General features: G+C 34.9%; 1 protein-coding gene across 10 annotated transcripts in view; it reads right to left on the reverse strand.

Moving 5' to 3' along the window:
* The window catches only part of PIK3C2G (phosphatidylinositol-4-phosphate 3-kinase catalytic subunit type 2 gamma), a 363,044-nt gene that overhangs the window by 195,279 nt on the left and 151,189 nt on the right, over positions 1-16,576 (reverse strand). For all 10 annotated transcript variants that reach the window (XM_046638270.1, XM_046638261.1, XM_046638263.1 and 7 more), the window contains one exon: positions 2,005-2,098. In XM_046638270.1, coding sequence (XP_046494226.1) covers positions 2,005-2,098 — 94 coding nt within the window. The remainder of the gene's footprint in view (positions 1-2,004; positions 2,099-16,576) is intronic.

Genomic DNA, 16,576 nt, shown 5'->3' on the forward strand with positions numbered 1-16,576 from the left:
TCGATGTATAAAGATCTTCATGTGTGTTGTCTTAAACTGCAGCTATGGTTTTCTTTCGCTTACTTGCTAATACTGGGCTGACTAGGTGATGGGTTGTGCTTACGCCCTAATAGTGAGCATATCATATGAGCACACGAGCAGGAAAGATGTCTCAGAATTTACTTCCATGCTTGTCTTTTTAGCTTTCTTTTTAGATTTCCCCATCATTTCTGGTTGTATTCAATAACTATCTGTTGCTGTTGAATTGCTTCCCTTGCATCACTCTGTGTAACGGGTACAATTTCTCCCTAAATCCTGCCTCACCATGTAGGAAGTAGGCAATATTTCGGGTGCACATTGCATTATCAAGCGCTGTTCTTGAAACCTACCTGCATGGTTATGACCTGAGGTTTGCAATAACCTCTGGGTCTGGGGCTTAACTGATTCCTAGTCGTGAACAATATCTTCTATTTTTATCATCACCTGAGAGTCCTGTCTTATTGCTTTAACATAGCTTGCATAATTCTAACAAGATAATACACAACAAAATAACATAATTCTAGAAAATAATCAATAGCACAGGATAGTTTATGACTTGGAAAGTTTTAAAGTTGGGGGAGAGCTTGGAAGTTTAAGGGCAAACTCTACAATGAATGTTTTGAAAATTCTTCCCAGTTTTTATTTATTTTCTAGTCACATTATACACTCCTTTCTATTTCAGAACAATTTATAATCTTCATTTCTAATTAGAGAATAGTTGCAATTTTATCTCTACGTATTTGCTAGATTGGATTCTGCATGCACCTTGTCTTACGAATTTGGATTTGCAGGTATACGGTTCTCAGAGATATTCCTGGTGCCAAGTGTACTGATTCAGATTGGGAATTTCAAATGAATTTAATCTAGATAAAATTAAAAACTTACTTTTTGTGTCGTGTTATATATATAGTAGGTTGCCCATACTCATGAGCTGAATACTCATGAGCTGATGAGATGAATAGTGTTCCTAGAAGTTGGATCAATCTTTATTTTCACCCCACTATCTTGGCAAGTATAGGAAAATTACAACTATCAGGATTGGCAGAAGTAACTATATGGTATAGCTATTTCTAAACCAGCTCTCTCTTCAGGAGTCCTTCAGAGAAGTGCAGACTCTGTGTACCAAGTAACATGGTACTCCAGTCAGTAATAGAGGCATCTTTCATTAGTTTCAGAGTTTCCTGTCTTAAATGTTCAAAAACTGAGGCACCTGGCATTTAAAATAGCTTGTAACCACAACCTGACCTTTCAGGCAAGAAAACACCTGACTTAAAAACCAAACCAAACCAAACATAAAGAACACTATTTTAGACCTATTTAGCACTCAGTATATAGTCAACTTGGAAAAATTTATCGTTTGTATTTTGGATGTTCAGTCACTTACTGGTCATTTGTGAAACGTAATTGTTTATATTTCAGAACATCCAGACTACATCAGTCTTTGCTCATATTTCTAGGTAAATTTACACTATTTTCTAAAATTACTACCACATTGTGATATTTTACGTTTTCACTAAAATGTACTATCTGGTGGTAGAATTTGCATATTATCTTATAAAATTACTTTCATAAAATTTATAATCAATATTGAATATTCTAAGGGAAAGGGAAGAAACTCACAAATTATGAGGAGCTGCCTAGCAAAAGACTATTTTCTACACAACATTTGTTTGGTTAATTTTTTCTTGTTTTACATAGATGGAAAGATTTCATCACAAGCATTTCTATATTTTCCGTTTTAATTAATAAGTGAATTTGTTTTTTAAAAATTTCCTTTTTGGCTTTTACATATCATTTTTGTAATTGTACTAATCTTGGCTAGAGAATGTCTATATTGCCCATATTGATATATGAGTTATAATTTGGTTCCTTTGCTGGCCAAATTGCAATATCACTTTCATGTAGTCTGTTGTTGATTCATTGAAACTCTTTTTGAGAATTACTAGTTAAAATCTTGGAATCCTTTGGCAACTCTGATATTCTTACCTGAACTAGCTGTGGAAGAAATTCCAGTAGTTCATCATTCAAGAGGTTGTCTAATTGTTGCACTGCCACTTTACGAATTTCTTGATCTGGAAAACTAATACAAAGTAAATATATCTATTAAGCTGTTAATGGTATGAAATAATACAGGAGAAACATCACGGAGAACAGAGCATGAATTCCACCCCCAGTGCACAAGATAAAATAATAATCTCACAATCAATTAAGATGATCATTAGCACCAAATAATTATTTTTCTGTATATTGTACTCTCATGTGTACTGTAGTAGAAAGCTCTTTTGAGTAGACTTAAATTTTGGAAATTTGGGTTTAAGTCAGATCCCTACCAGCTTTTTTGTCTCTAAAATGTGGATTATAGAATATCTGAAAGCTCGGGGCCAGCCCCAGGGCCTAGTGGTTAAGTTCGCGCCCTCCACTTCAGCGGCCCAGGGTTTTGCCAGTTCAGACCCTGGGCGTGGACATGGCACCGCTCATCAAGCCATGCTGAGGCGGCGTCCCACATAGCACAGCCAGAAGGACCTACAACTAGAATATACAACTATGTACTGGGGGGCTCGGGGGAGAAGAAGAAGAAGGAAAAAAAAAGAAGATTGGCAACAGATGTTAGCTCAAGTGCCAATCCTTTAAAAAAAAAGAATATCTAAAATCTTTTCTAAAATATATGAAAATCTTTGCTTATTATTTAGCCATGCATTTATTAAGTAAATTATTACCATCTGGAGATCTGATGGTTTACGTGATTAAAAATGGGATAACAGGTTTTGGCCAGATCACAAGGAAACCAGAAATTCAAAGTAGCTTACAATAAATAAACAAAAATAACTTAATAAGGCTAAATCTTACTAGACTGTGAAGTTCTTGAGGGTAATCATACCTTATTCATTTTTGGACTGTATATGCCTGTTGTAAGATTTAGCGCCCATTAGACACTTAATGTTTGTTACTGCTCTAAATTTATGAAAGTATTTAACATTTGAAACACTATTCCAAAGACAAATACTCTTCACATGGGCTCCTCATCTTGCTCTGAAGAACTAGACTCAATTATCTCCAAGATCCTGGAAAGCCCCTAGAGATAACTTCGGGCACCATACTGTTTTGATATGATTTTGACATACTACACTGACATGATTAGATATAACTATACCAATTATAATTAGATATAATCGGTAAGAACAATTAATTTTAAATAAGCAAGTTTCAGTAAAAATTAATACGTAAAATTTAAAACTTGAAGTTCTAGGAACTCATTGAAAAGCAAATAAACAAACAAACAAAACCCCCAAATACTTTTGTATGGAAACTAACTGAATGCTTTTCAACCAGTTAGGTAAGAGCGTTAAAGATTGGCTCCCAATACTGTGGAGATCAGAAAACCTTCAAGTCTTTTAATGTTCAGTCTCTTTTCAGCATATCAGGTTACTGAAGGGTGAAATAAATCCTATGCAGCCACAGTGTCAAGGAAAAAATGGTATTACTCAGTATTTCTCCAGCATCCTTGAAAGGAATTTGAAACGTACTACTTAATAAACAGGTGACATATTTTTTCTTCATTTAAACTGAGTATTTTAATTGCAACAAGAATTTCACTTGCAAGGTTAGTGACTCAAAACTATTATTTCTGCCTGCCCAGTGGCACAGCGGTTAAGTCTGCACATTCCACTTCGGTGGCCTGGGGTTCACCAGTTCGGATCCCGGGTGCGGACATGGCACTGCTTGGCAAGCCATGCTGTGGCAGATGTCCCACATATAAAGTAGAGGACGATGGGCACAGATGTTAGCTCAGGGCCAGTCTTCCTCAGTAAAAAGAGGAGGATTGGCAGCAGATGTTAGCTCAGGGCTATTCTTCCTCAAAAAACAAAACAAAACTCTTATTGCTGACCTGCAAATACTTTCCCCATAATTTTCTCCTTTTGAACAATCCAGCCATAAGACCTAGTGAGAACGGTAGTCCAGACACATCCCATGAAGTCCTGCTAAGGTCAGAAGATTTCAGCATAGCATCAAGTACAGATGGAAAGCAGAGGGGTGCAATAAAAATGCAAAGCTAGAAGAAGGTCAGCTTGTTTTAGCACACTAAGATTTATTTTCTCCTAACTAAATGTGATTGACTCTAATTTATTGCTCTCAATTATTAAACCATTTGTCTGAAGCTTGTAGACATCAAGGTCAGTTTGAGGACAGTTTGAAGTCTTAGATGGAATAGTTACATGGTACATTTTGTTGCCTGAGCAATGACTTAAGTCAGATTCTTAGCTACCCATGCTTTCTTGCCTGCCTATTTTATTTTATTGATATGAATGACAACAAAGAAAGAAAAACAGAAAACAAACATCACAATAAAGCTCTGATAAATAGTATACCTCTAATTATGTATTTATTTCCAAATACTAGAATATAAACTCCATGAAAACAGAAAATCTTGGCCTGTTTTGTTCACGAATGTGTCCCCAGTGCTTTCAGATTGGTGGGCACGCTCTAGATATATCTGAAGAATGTCTAAACTGAATTAATTATCTTTCCACCTAAAATATCTCTACTGCCAGACTTCTCTCCAGTAATCTATGTTTTCATCTTCCTCCAGTCATGTGGGTCTAAAGTTTTAAGAGTTATATTTTTCCTCTCTTTTGCCCTCTTTATTAAATTTTACCCCCTTTCCCATCTGGTGAAATTCTATTTATCCTTGAAGTCAAAGCTCAAGAATCAATTTACTATGAAGCTGTTCCAGCCACTCTGTAGCCCCCTGCAGAATTTATCACACCCTTCTCTATACGATTTTGCATTATGTACGTGGATGAGGCCAGGTTCCCTCATTATGAATCCATAGTGCAAGCACAGTTGGATAAAAAGTTCCTACTAGTTTCTTATCTTTAAATTTAATCAGTTGTCAAGTTCTGTTGACTTTTCTATCCTAATGGCTCTAGCATCATGCCCGTTTTTAGTTTTTTCTGTAACTACCTAGTCTATGCCATAATTATCTCATGCTGATGCTAACATTTTTCATAGCAATACCCTATAAAATTTCCTGAATTGTCAGTTCATTTTTCATTAAATGTTAAGTGGTTTTCTATTTCCAATGGACTGCTCTTAGGCCCCTACTGCTTATTAGATATTTAAGGCTAGCTGAACACTTCAGATTTTTCTCCTACCCTAACAGTAAATAAACTGCTCTGGCTCATCGGTATGTTATTTTTACTCTGAAAATGCCATGTGTGTTCTCACCTTTGTGAGTACTGTAACCTCCACTTAAAACATCCTTTCTTTTCTTAAAGTTCTAGTCCTCCTTTAAAATGTGGATCAAATCCCCTTAAAGGTGACCATCACAATCTTTAGTAATCACTTCTCTGAACTCCAAGGGCATTGACTGGCTGACTCCACTGGGAAATTAGAATATGCTAGTGTTTACTTTTGCTAGTTTACCTTTTCATATATGTGTTGTTCTCACTCTTCAACTAGTGAATAAATCAACTGAGGATAAAAATTGTTTCATCCTCTTTATTTTCATTCCTAGGATTTAATACCATGCTCCATATATGTTGAGTGATTAATAAAAATGCATTGATCATGATGATAAAAATGAGGAAATGATACTATTCAGCCTATTTTATTTCTTGCTGTTCTCTGAGATAATTTACATTGGTACCAATAGGTTTAACTTAACAAATACAAAAATTTCAGAATTTTTTCCTTTCAGTCAAAAGGATAAGATAAAAACAAATCTGAAGGTAATGGAAAAGAGGATGTATTTCTTTCAGACTCCTTCAGGAACAGGAGAACAAAAAACTAGTAATATCTGTACAGTACAGTCCTAAAGGAAATCTATATAATGTATTAATATGCGCAAACACGCATATTAATGTTTTTGCACTTTAATGGGAAAGTTTGTCTCTTTTTATTCGCTACTGTTGCAAGAAGTTCAGGAAGAAATTGGAAGAGAAATTGCTAAGAAACTAACCACATGACATCCTGAGATGTGACTAAGTCCTATCGACATTAAAGCATATCCAAATATAACTTCATCTGACTATTTTGGGAAGAGTTGGCCACATTAAAAGAGATGCTGGCAGAGTTAGTGAAGTTCCTGGGAAATGGGCTCTTTCAAACATTGCTGGCAATACGTAGCAACACACATTTAAAAAAAATCTTTAAAGTGTGCTTATTCCTTGATCTTACAATTTTACTTTTGAGAATTTATCCTAAGAAAATAATCAGAGACATGTATAGGATATACGTATGCAAATAAAATTGGAAATAATATAAATGTCTAAAAATAAATAAAGTTGTATATGATATGACCATACAATATATGTGGTCATTAAAAATATTAAAATAATATTTAATAAGAAAATATTGTGAGAAATTTATGCAGTATAATTCCATTTTAAAAAATGTATATATTTCTCCATATGCTTAACAAAACAATGGAAAGGATCAAAATATTAATACCAAATATTTGAATGGAAGTTCCATAGATGATTTTAGTTTTCTTTTTTAAGCTAAGTTTTTAAAGTTTTCAAACTCTCCATCTGAAAATTTTATTGGTCATTAAAATTAATAATTTTCTTAAAGTAAGTAAGGTTCATTCAACTAATTATGAATATATATGAATAATTGCAAATTCATTACCAGCATTAGAATAAAGCTCCAAATCATATGTCCTTTTAAGAGCGAACATTATCGTGTAAAAGAACAAGCATTATATTTTTTTGGTTGACAAAATATTCTTTTAACATAATAGGCCCAAATAGGGATCTCTGTCTCTGGAGAATTTATGCTTAATACCTTTTCAGGGCCCTGAACTCAGGCAAAGATCAATGGACAAATATATTCCACAAATTCTGGTATTTCTTCCCTATGATAGTGACTGAAACTATTTAAATATTCTTTGGGGATATAGTTGTTGGCATTTCATGCTCAGGAACTTGTGTCTCAATGAAGTGAGGGATACCCATATTAGTTCTCTGACTGTTGTGTGATATTTACAGACTGAAATGTCGTATGTAACAGAAGAACTGCAAGCTATTTTGAATTTTCCACAAGCCAGGCTATTATAATTTCTCTAATGACCCGATTTTCTTGAAAACTACATATAATTCCTGCCAATAATAAATCAGGAGGCACTTTACAGCCATTCTGCTAACCTTGGGACTACTGATTACTCTTGGCATGGACAGTATACCTTGAGTTTGGGAAGAAACAAAAGTACCATTAGAAGATTCATCAGGCTGATATCAACTAGTACCTCATTTATTTACATTTATATGAAACTTCTTTATAATCAACCAGAAAATAGATCATTTACAATGTAATAAATGGCAATCCATCAGGTTTAAGATATTAAAAAGATACAAGATCAGTAAAACTCCATTACTTGTTGGGGAGGAGATCATGTAAGGTTAAAGACATTTTCACTTATTATGAAAAAGTTTTGTAGTTAGGCATAACAAGAGACCATGTGAAATAATCACTTCTTTAAGGTTATTCATCATTTTTTAAATGTCCATTCAAGTAACCTTTATGTTACTTATTTAGTTTCCCAAGCATGTCTGAATAGAGGAGCAAAAACAATTTTGGTCAAAAACAAAATACCAAGCTGGTTTACTATTCAGTTTTATATGAATTTCATGAACAGTGATTCTATTTGTTGGGGTTTAGTTGCCTCTGAATTGAGCTGCCAATTGAGTCTCTGGGATCTGTAAAAGGACATGCTACCATAGTTGAGATAGCTATAACTCTGTACAATAACTCTTAAGGAATTACCTAAAAATTGCACATGGTTCATTGTCCAATACGGACATTCAGACATGAAGAAAAAATACTCGTTGAAGACTAAGATTGTAAAAGCTAATAAAAGAAATCTAAGATGTGGCTAAAAAATTCAAAAGGTGAGAAAATTAAGCAAAATTAGAGCAACTTTAAGATAAACATTTTTCAAAGGAAGTTCAGTAAAATATAAACTCTATATTTTGCCAAAAATATAGAGCAAACACAAAGTTTAGGGTCAAGCAGAAGATTAAATTGGAATGGTAATCTTCACATGGGCAGGAAAGGAAGAGTATCAAGTATTTACGTAACTCTTTGGCTCAAGGTCAAAGTAGAAACTGACTAGTTAGTACAGGAGAGATTCTCCTATTTTTGGTTTCAGGATCTTTTTACACTCTTAAGAATTATGGGAGATTCCAAAAGGCTTTGTTTATGTGGGTTATAGTTAGCAATAATTATCATATTAGAAATAAAATCAGGACATTTAAGAAATATTGGTCAATTCATTTAAAATAACATTAATAACCTCTTTACATGTTAATATAAACAGTATACTCCTATGAAAAATCGCTAAATTTCCAAAAACAAAGAAAATATTTAGAGAGAAGAATGATATTGTTTTACATTTTTGCAAATCTCTTTAATGTTGGCTTAATAGAAGACAGCTGGATTCTCCTAGCTGCTCCTGCATTAAATCTGTTGCAATATCACATATGATGCAGCCTCTGAAAACTCTACTCTACGCTCATGAGTGAATGCATGGAGAAAGTCAAGTGACATGGAATTATTATGGAAATAATCTTGACCTTGCAACATCTTTGTAAGCATCTTGGGGACTGCAGATCTTATTTTGGGAACCTCTAATGTACAACGTAGTTTTGGCATGTGTTATTGTTGTGGGGCCATAAGTCAAGGAATCAGCACCTGTGGCCTGTTTTGATGACAGTAGCACATCAACCTATGTCTTCCCTGAGTGATAAATTGGCTTTGAAGTCATTTGACCACCATTCAGATTTGGGAATTGTCATTCCTCCTCTTTATCCTCAGACATCTATAATTTCTCTCATCTCAGAGGACTATAGGAATATCATAAAGGATTCAGACAACCTTCAACAGGCCCAGTGGCGTTGTGAAGTGAAATTTCAACAGAAAAATACATCATTCAACTTCTTCCATTTGACTTGTTATTTTGTCATTTCTTCTTCTTTCTTATTTTCTCCCTATATCATTGTTTTTCTCTTTGGTTCTTCTTTCTCTAGTTTGAAAAATGATATAGGGTCAATATCTTACTCAAAAAACTTTGAAGTTACGGGTGAAAGCCAAATGCAATGTAACAAATTTCGACCTTTAAAACAAGTAACTTTGAGTAAACTGAAAAGCAAAGAAATATGAGATCAAATTTAAGTGTTACAGAAATGTCAGACTTCAGAATACACAGTAAGAACTCATGCAGAATGCCATAAGGCTATTCACAGTTAAAAGCCCCAATGTCAAGTAAGAATTAGAAAAGCATCAGAAGTGCAGAACTGTTTCTCCAACAGGTTTTGAGTCTGATGACACACTCAACATCAGCTCGGAAGAAAAATGTCAATATGAATATCTTTGCTGTTTTTCTAGTACTAAAAATGATCAGATGTGGCAGAGAAATTTTTTTCTCAGAAAAGTGGTGAATAAGGATTCTTTAAGATGACCGCAAACCTCTATCTACTGAATAATTCATGCTCCTTCAAGGATTTTCACATGATTACAGGATATTAGAACTTGAGGAAACTTGGAGACCTGGTTCAATCTCCTGATTATACAGATGAAGAAAGTGAAACTCAGAGAGTCTGAGCTGTTTCCCCAAAGCCATTTGTTGGTGGCACTGAAATTAGAATCCAAATATCCAGAATACTAGGTCAATAAAATTTCTATAGTACTTCTAGCAAGGCCTTTTTATCTTTCAACTAGATATTATCATATATGCTTATATAAAACCCACAAGACTATCTTGGATGTATTATTCATTTTATGCATTCTAAACTGGATTAATAGAGACACTTAACAGTGAGCAGTGTTATTTGTCTAACTGGACTGGGGCATTGGCCCAGTCATGAAACAAAGGGAATAAGAATGAATCCTAGATCCAAAGAGACATAGGAACTGTACAGAGATATTTCCTGATGGATAGTCTATGGACTTCAGTATAAAAATAAGGAATTAACCATATAGTCATGGTATTAATTAACTAGAATTATTATTTAAAATTACAGAGTAGTTATTGATTTTGTTCCACTTTATGATTACACTTTGATTTTACTTATAGACAAGCTGAGAAAGGCACTACATAAAGCAAGCAGTGTACTGAAAGCACCATATAGGGATTCTGTGTTTGCGTGGATTAAACATTACATGCAAAAGTAGCATGATGTTGTGAAAAAGAATAAGGAATATCGAGTATAAATATGAAGGTTTGTATCCGATGCTCTCTCTCTATGCAAATTTATCTACACCCATGACTTAATTCCCATCCTTCTGTGGATGATTTCCAAATTAGGGTTCTAGCTTAGCTTTCTCCCGTGAACCACCACCAAACATCTCAAGTACACCTTAAAGCCAACATACCCCAACTTGAACTGCAGAGTTCTATAATCTGTCACTCACCCATCTTAGTGAATGTTTCTATTACCACATACTTAAATAAAACAGAAACCCAGAAATAATCCTTGATACCTCTCCTTTTCACTGCCCCTCTTGATTCAATCCTGTCACTTTTACTCCTCAATGTGCTGATTCTGTTCATTTCAATACGTCACCACTACCACCTTCTAAGTCTGCCTTGCCATTTTCTGAGACCTAGACTACTTCCATAGCTTCCTAACTGGTCTTCCCTCATTTACTTTTGCTTCTCTCACCAAATCGGCTTTACACAGACGCTGGAGCGATCTATAAAAGATGCAAATCTGTTCAAAATATTCTCTCACTTAGAATCATTTATGCCTTCCCGTTGTTACAAGAATAAAGATCAAGTTGTTTAACATGTCACTGTTTAGAAGTCTTTAACATGGTCTTCTAGTTTCATCTTAACATGTCTGTTCTTCTTATATCACACACTCCTTCCCTGGACTCCAGACACACTGGCTGTCTTCTAGTTTCCTAAGTTAAGTTGCTGCCCCTGGGCCTTTGCATAGATTCCCTCTTCCCAGAAAACCCTTTTCTTCCTCTCCCCTTTCACCAATTCATTCCCACTCATCTTTTGGATCTGAGCTCAAATATAGCTTCCTCAGGGAAGACTTTCCCCACTTTGAAGAAAACGTTTGGATCTTTTGTTATATGTTATCATAGAACCATGTATCTTTCATTAGAGCTCTTATAACACCTATCGTTTTGTATTTATAATTTGGTAATTACCAATTTCTCCCCACTTCCAGTAGACTGCAACTCCACAAAGGCAGGACTATGTTTCTTTTTCCTTAATATCCTAGCTTGAGGGCTTAACGAAGTGTCTTACATGAGTAGGCCATTAATAAATATCTGCTGAGTGAATGAATGAACAAATTGGGCTTCAATTTCTTCATCTGTAAAATGGGGATCAGGGGGCCAGCCTGGTGGTGTAGCAGTCAAGTTTGCGTGCTCCACTTTGGCAGCTTGGGGTTCATGGGTTCAGATCCCAGGTGTGGACCTATACACCACTCATCAAACCATGCTGTGGCAGCATCCCACATACAAAACAGAAGAAGACCGGCACAGATGTTAGCTCAGTGACAATCTTCCTCAAGCTGAAAGTGGAAGATTGGCAATGGATGTTAGCTCAGGGTCAATCTTCCTCACCAAAAAAAAAAAAAAAAGAGGTGATCAGCAAAATAGGAAAAATTGTAAATATTGGTAATATTAAAGAGGTGTTTTGTAGATCAAATCACATAACATGGTGGAAGTGCTTTGTAAGCTATAAGTCATTATTAAATTATGAAATATTTATTATTAAGATGATCTTTTATCATATAAAGTTTGAGAAGTGAATTTAAGTTACTTAAGCTTAATAGAAATGAAATCATTCCCAAGGTACATAATGCTATTACCCTCATTTTATAGATAAAGAAACTCGTCCAAGGTAATAGGTAATAAATTCAAGTAATAAGCAGGAAGTGTTCAAGTAATAAGTGGCAGAGCCAGAAATGTTTGATTTCAAAGTTTATGTTGTCAATAGCGAAATTTGGAAGCAACTCCAGAAACTCTCCAAAAGCACACAAAGGCAAGATACATATTTTTGGGATTATGCAATTCCACATTCTTCATTCTCAGTATATCAGCTTGACTCTTCCTTCATCGAAAATATTGAAACTTCCACGTTTTTCTCCCCATATCCATGCTTATCTATGATTGCTTTCATATTTTTCCTTCCCTCTCACCCGAGAGGAAGAGGTTACTTTCTTCCTTTCCTTGGATATAATTTCCATTTGTACTTTTGTTCTAGGCTGTTGGTGTCATCTCATTTCACCACTTCACCCATCCCTCTATTTTCTGATCTTCCCTTCATGCATTCTTTGTCTCAATTTGTAAACACGCTTGAGGGTCTTTTATTTAAAGAGTCATACAAACTCCAAACCCCCAAATCCTTTTCTGACCTCCTCCAACTTTAGTGATCTTCTTGCCTTTACCATCAATTCTATTCAAAGAGGCACAAGTTACCTCTCTCCATTTCCTCTTCAGGACCTCGAAGCATGGCATCCAACCTCACTATTAATTCTGCTTTCACTAATATCATCAGTGACTGCTCTATTCTCAAGTCCACTGATCTGTTTTTAGACCTAAATCTATTTAATACTTCTCTAAAGCCTTTGAAAATCTTTTTATGAATTCTAAAATACCACCCTTTTCTCGGTCTCCAACCTCTTGGTCACTCTTTCTAAGTTTCCTTTTCTGGCTTTGCTTGCTCTGTACTGTCCTTAAAATGCTGCTACTCTCCAGGTTCCATCTTTTGTCCCTTTATGTTATGTACTTCCTCTACGTATATACACAGAGTACTTCTACTTCTGTGGCTTCCGTTACTGCCTTGAAACCAATAGTTTGCTGATTGTTTTTCAAGTTGTGTTTTCTCTATACTAGGCTTCAAATCTGTATATACAACTGAATATTGGTTATCTCCTCCTAGGTGTCCCACAGGTTTTTAAAGATGCGACATATCCAAAACAGAATTCTCCATCTTACATTACCCAAATTTGCTCTTTCTTCTGTAACTCTTGTCTTCATTAATGATGAAATTATCTATCATTTACCCAAAACAGAAAGCTCAAAGTCTTCTGTACCTCTTCTTTTTTTTTCACTTTCCTCTGCAATGTCTCTTGGATCTGCTCTGTGGATCTCTACTGATGCTTAGATGAGGCCCAGACCATTTTCAAATGGACTATTTCAACACCTGACATCTACCTAACATCCTTGCTCTCATTTTCTTTTTTTTTGGTCCATCTTTCACATTGATGCCAGAATTAACCTGTGTAACATAAATCTGATTGTATGACTCCCATTCTTAACAAAATTCCAGGGCTGCAGTAATGAGTCCACAGTACCTACCTACCGGGCTCATGAGGTCCCCAAATAATCTAAACTGAACCATCCTTTCAATCTTGTCTCCCAGTACAATTCCCTTCTAATGTGATGTTAAATTACTCACTATTCTCTGAACCTCCACAAGCATGCACATGCTACTCTTTCTTCCTGGAATACTATTTCCTCTCTTCCGCACTCAGGAAATTCCTATAATATTTCAAATCAGAATTCAATTCCTTTGTGAAACTTTCTTTACTTTCTCAGAAAAAAATTGCCTCTTTCTCCTTTGGGTACATATAGTACTTAATACATTGATTATAGTACACAGTATATTGTGTGGTGATCTCTAGCTTAAATCTTTCCCATTAAATGGCATGTTTTTTAGAAACAGTCACTATGACTTACTCTTCCATCTCTTTGATTCATTGCATGCCAATTTCCATGTACACATATTTCTGCTCAATAAATAAATGCAAAAGATACACCATCATCCACCACTTAATCATTTAGTCAAACATGGAAGTTATAAGTGTCTCCCTTTTCCATATTCCATTCTGCCTACTTACAATGCTAGTCAAGAATGGTTTTAGTATAAATTAATCTCTACAATAAAGAATGTAGTGGACCACAACTAGAAGGACCCACAATGAAGAATATACAACTAGGTACTGGGGTGGGGGGGGTGGCTTTGGGGAGAAAAAGGAAAAAAATAAAATCTTTAAAAAAAAAAGAATGTAGTGGTTTGGTGCAAACATTTTTGTGGAACATTTTTCCAAGGAAACTGATTTTGGAAGCTAAGGCACTACCTGTTAAGTATTGCTCTTCTTCCTGCAAAACAATAATTTTACATCATGTGGGATGGTAAGTTCTGGTACCTTGTCAAATTTTTATTTAAGTTTCTGATATAATCCTCTGATGCCAAGTCAGAGTTGCTATTTTTAAATGAATACTTCCTTGAATTGCCTTTTAATGCCTTGAATAATTTCTGCTTATTATTAGCTGTTGAATAGTTGAGCCTGTGCATCAGGGTTCAAGAAAATAGCGAGAATCTGCCAAGAAACACAGACCTTAGCCCTTGGTCTCTGGTATTCTGACAGCACTGCCTTCTCCAATGGAAGTATTGGTATCCTGTGAGCACACTGCTGGCACTCGGTTGTGGAAATATTAACACCCTATGGTCCACACTAGGTGAATTAAATCTTAACATGTTTCCTGATAAAAATCAACCAAAAGGAGTAAGTGAATCTTCAGATAGGATTAAGTAAACAGCAATATCAAAAATTCTCCAAGCTAGAAATGGAGCACACCAGGTCTCAAGAGGTTAACCCATTGAAAAAAGAGACTATTCAAAGGAGAAAAAATACAGATCTCTGAAGAACTCACTCTGACAATTCACCTAACAAGCACACTGTTTGTTCTCAGAAAAGTCAGCTTTTGAATTTAGAGAAGTTGAAAGGTTCATTTCTGGCAACAGCTTGTCCTCAAGTTTTTAATAGTTCTGTTAAACTGAGAGTGGGAGTCATAGGATGAATACAATGAAAATAAAATACTCTAACCTTTTCAGTGACCTTCTTTGATGCATGATAAGGAAATGTCCAATGTGCAAATAAATCAAGTTTCTACTAAGTTCCCTGAATAATGCATAATAAACAACACTCTACTTTGAAACCAGTCCCTATAACTGATTATTCAGAAAAAAAGAAATTACACAGTGCAGTAGAAACATCCAGGCATGATAAGATAGTTAAGTGCTGCTACTTACTAAAACTATTTAGGATAGTTTTGTTTACATATTTAATATGTAACTAGCCTAGAGTATTTATGTAGGAAGACTGTAACGCATAGTGGTTAAGATTACAAGCTCTAAATCTCCTTAATTTACTAGCGTCACATTGGGCAACTTAACCTCTGTAAGTCTGTTTCCTCTGAGGTACAATTGGAATAACAATAGTATTTGCCTCATAGGGTTATTGTGGATATTAAAATGAGATAGTACTAAAGGGGCACTAACTAAAAATTTAATCTTTAGACTTAAAACATTGAGTCAAGTAGATTTTCAGCATCTATTTAGGTAGAGAAAGCTCACTATAAGCAGAATTATGCTTAGTTATCAGCGATGAGAAAACATTGAAGCCCATTTAGTGAATTCTCTTATTTTATAAGCAAGAAAACTAAGCAGCATTACAGCATTACAGACCTCATTCTGATAAAGATTCCTGTAAGAAATATTCCATAAACTTTACAAAAATGTTAGCTGACACATTTAAATGTCTTTAAAACAGACCAAGGTTACAGCTTAATAAAACAATAAATTGTCCCAAGTAAAACCAGTTGATGCTTTAGAAACTTTAAAAAGTTGTCCCATAAGAAAGTTATGCTTTAGAGATATTACAGAGATTAAGTTTTTACCTTTACAATTATTCTTTTAAAATTTTTAATAGCTTTATTGAGATTTAATTCAAATACCATGCAATTCACTCACAATGTACAATTCAATGTTTTTCAGCATGTTCCCAGAGTTGTGCAATCATAACCACAAAAATAAGCCTCATATCCATTTGAAAACATCCCCCATTTCCCTCCAAACTCCCCTAGCCCTAGGCATATACTTTCCGTCTCTACAGATTTGCCTATTCTGGACATTTCTTATAAATGGAATCATAGAATACGTGGTCTTTTGTGACTGGCATTATTTTGCATAATGTTTTCAGGGTTCACTCATGTTGTAACATATGTTAGTATTCATCTTTTTGTATTATTGAATAATATTACATTCTATGGATAGACCACATTTTATTTATCCATTCATTAGCTGATGGCCATTTGGGTTGTTCCTACTTTTTGGCTATTATGCATAAGGCTGCTCTGAACATGTGTGTATGAGTTTTGGGGTGGACATAGTTTTCATTTATCTTGGGTATATACCTAAGAGTGAAACTGTCGGGTCATACAGTAATTTAATGTTTTACATTTAAAGAACTGGCAAATCGTTTTCCAAAGTGGCTGCACCATTTTACATTCTTACCGGCAATATATGAGTTTTCGAATTTCTCTGCATCTTTGCCAGCACTTTTTATTGTCTTTCTTTTTAATTATAGCCAGCCTAGTGAATGTAAATTGGTATCTTGTGGCTTTCATTTGCATTTACCTAGTGGTTAATAATACTGACCATCTTTTCATGTGCTTGTTAAACATTTGTATATTTTCTTTGGGGAAATATCTAATCAGATCTTTTGAGTATTTAAAAATTGGGTTATTTATCTTT

The sequence above is a fragment of the Equus quagga genome, chromosome 1, assembly GCF_021613505.1.
Source record: "Equus quagga isolate Etosha38 chromosome 1, UCLA_HA_Equagga_1.0, whole genome shotgun sequence".
Taxonomy (NCBI): Eukaryota; Metazoa; Chordata; class Mammalia; order Perissodactyla; family Equidae; genus Equus; species Equus quagga.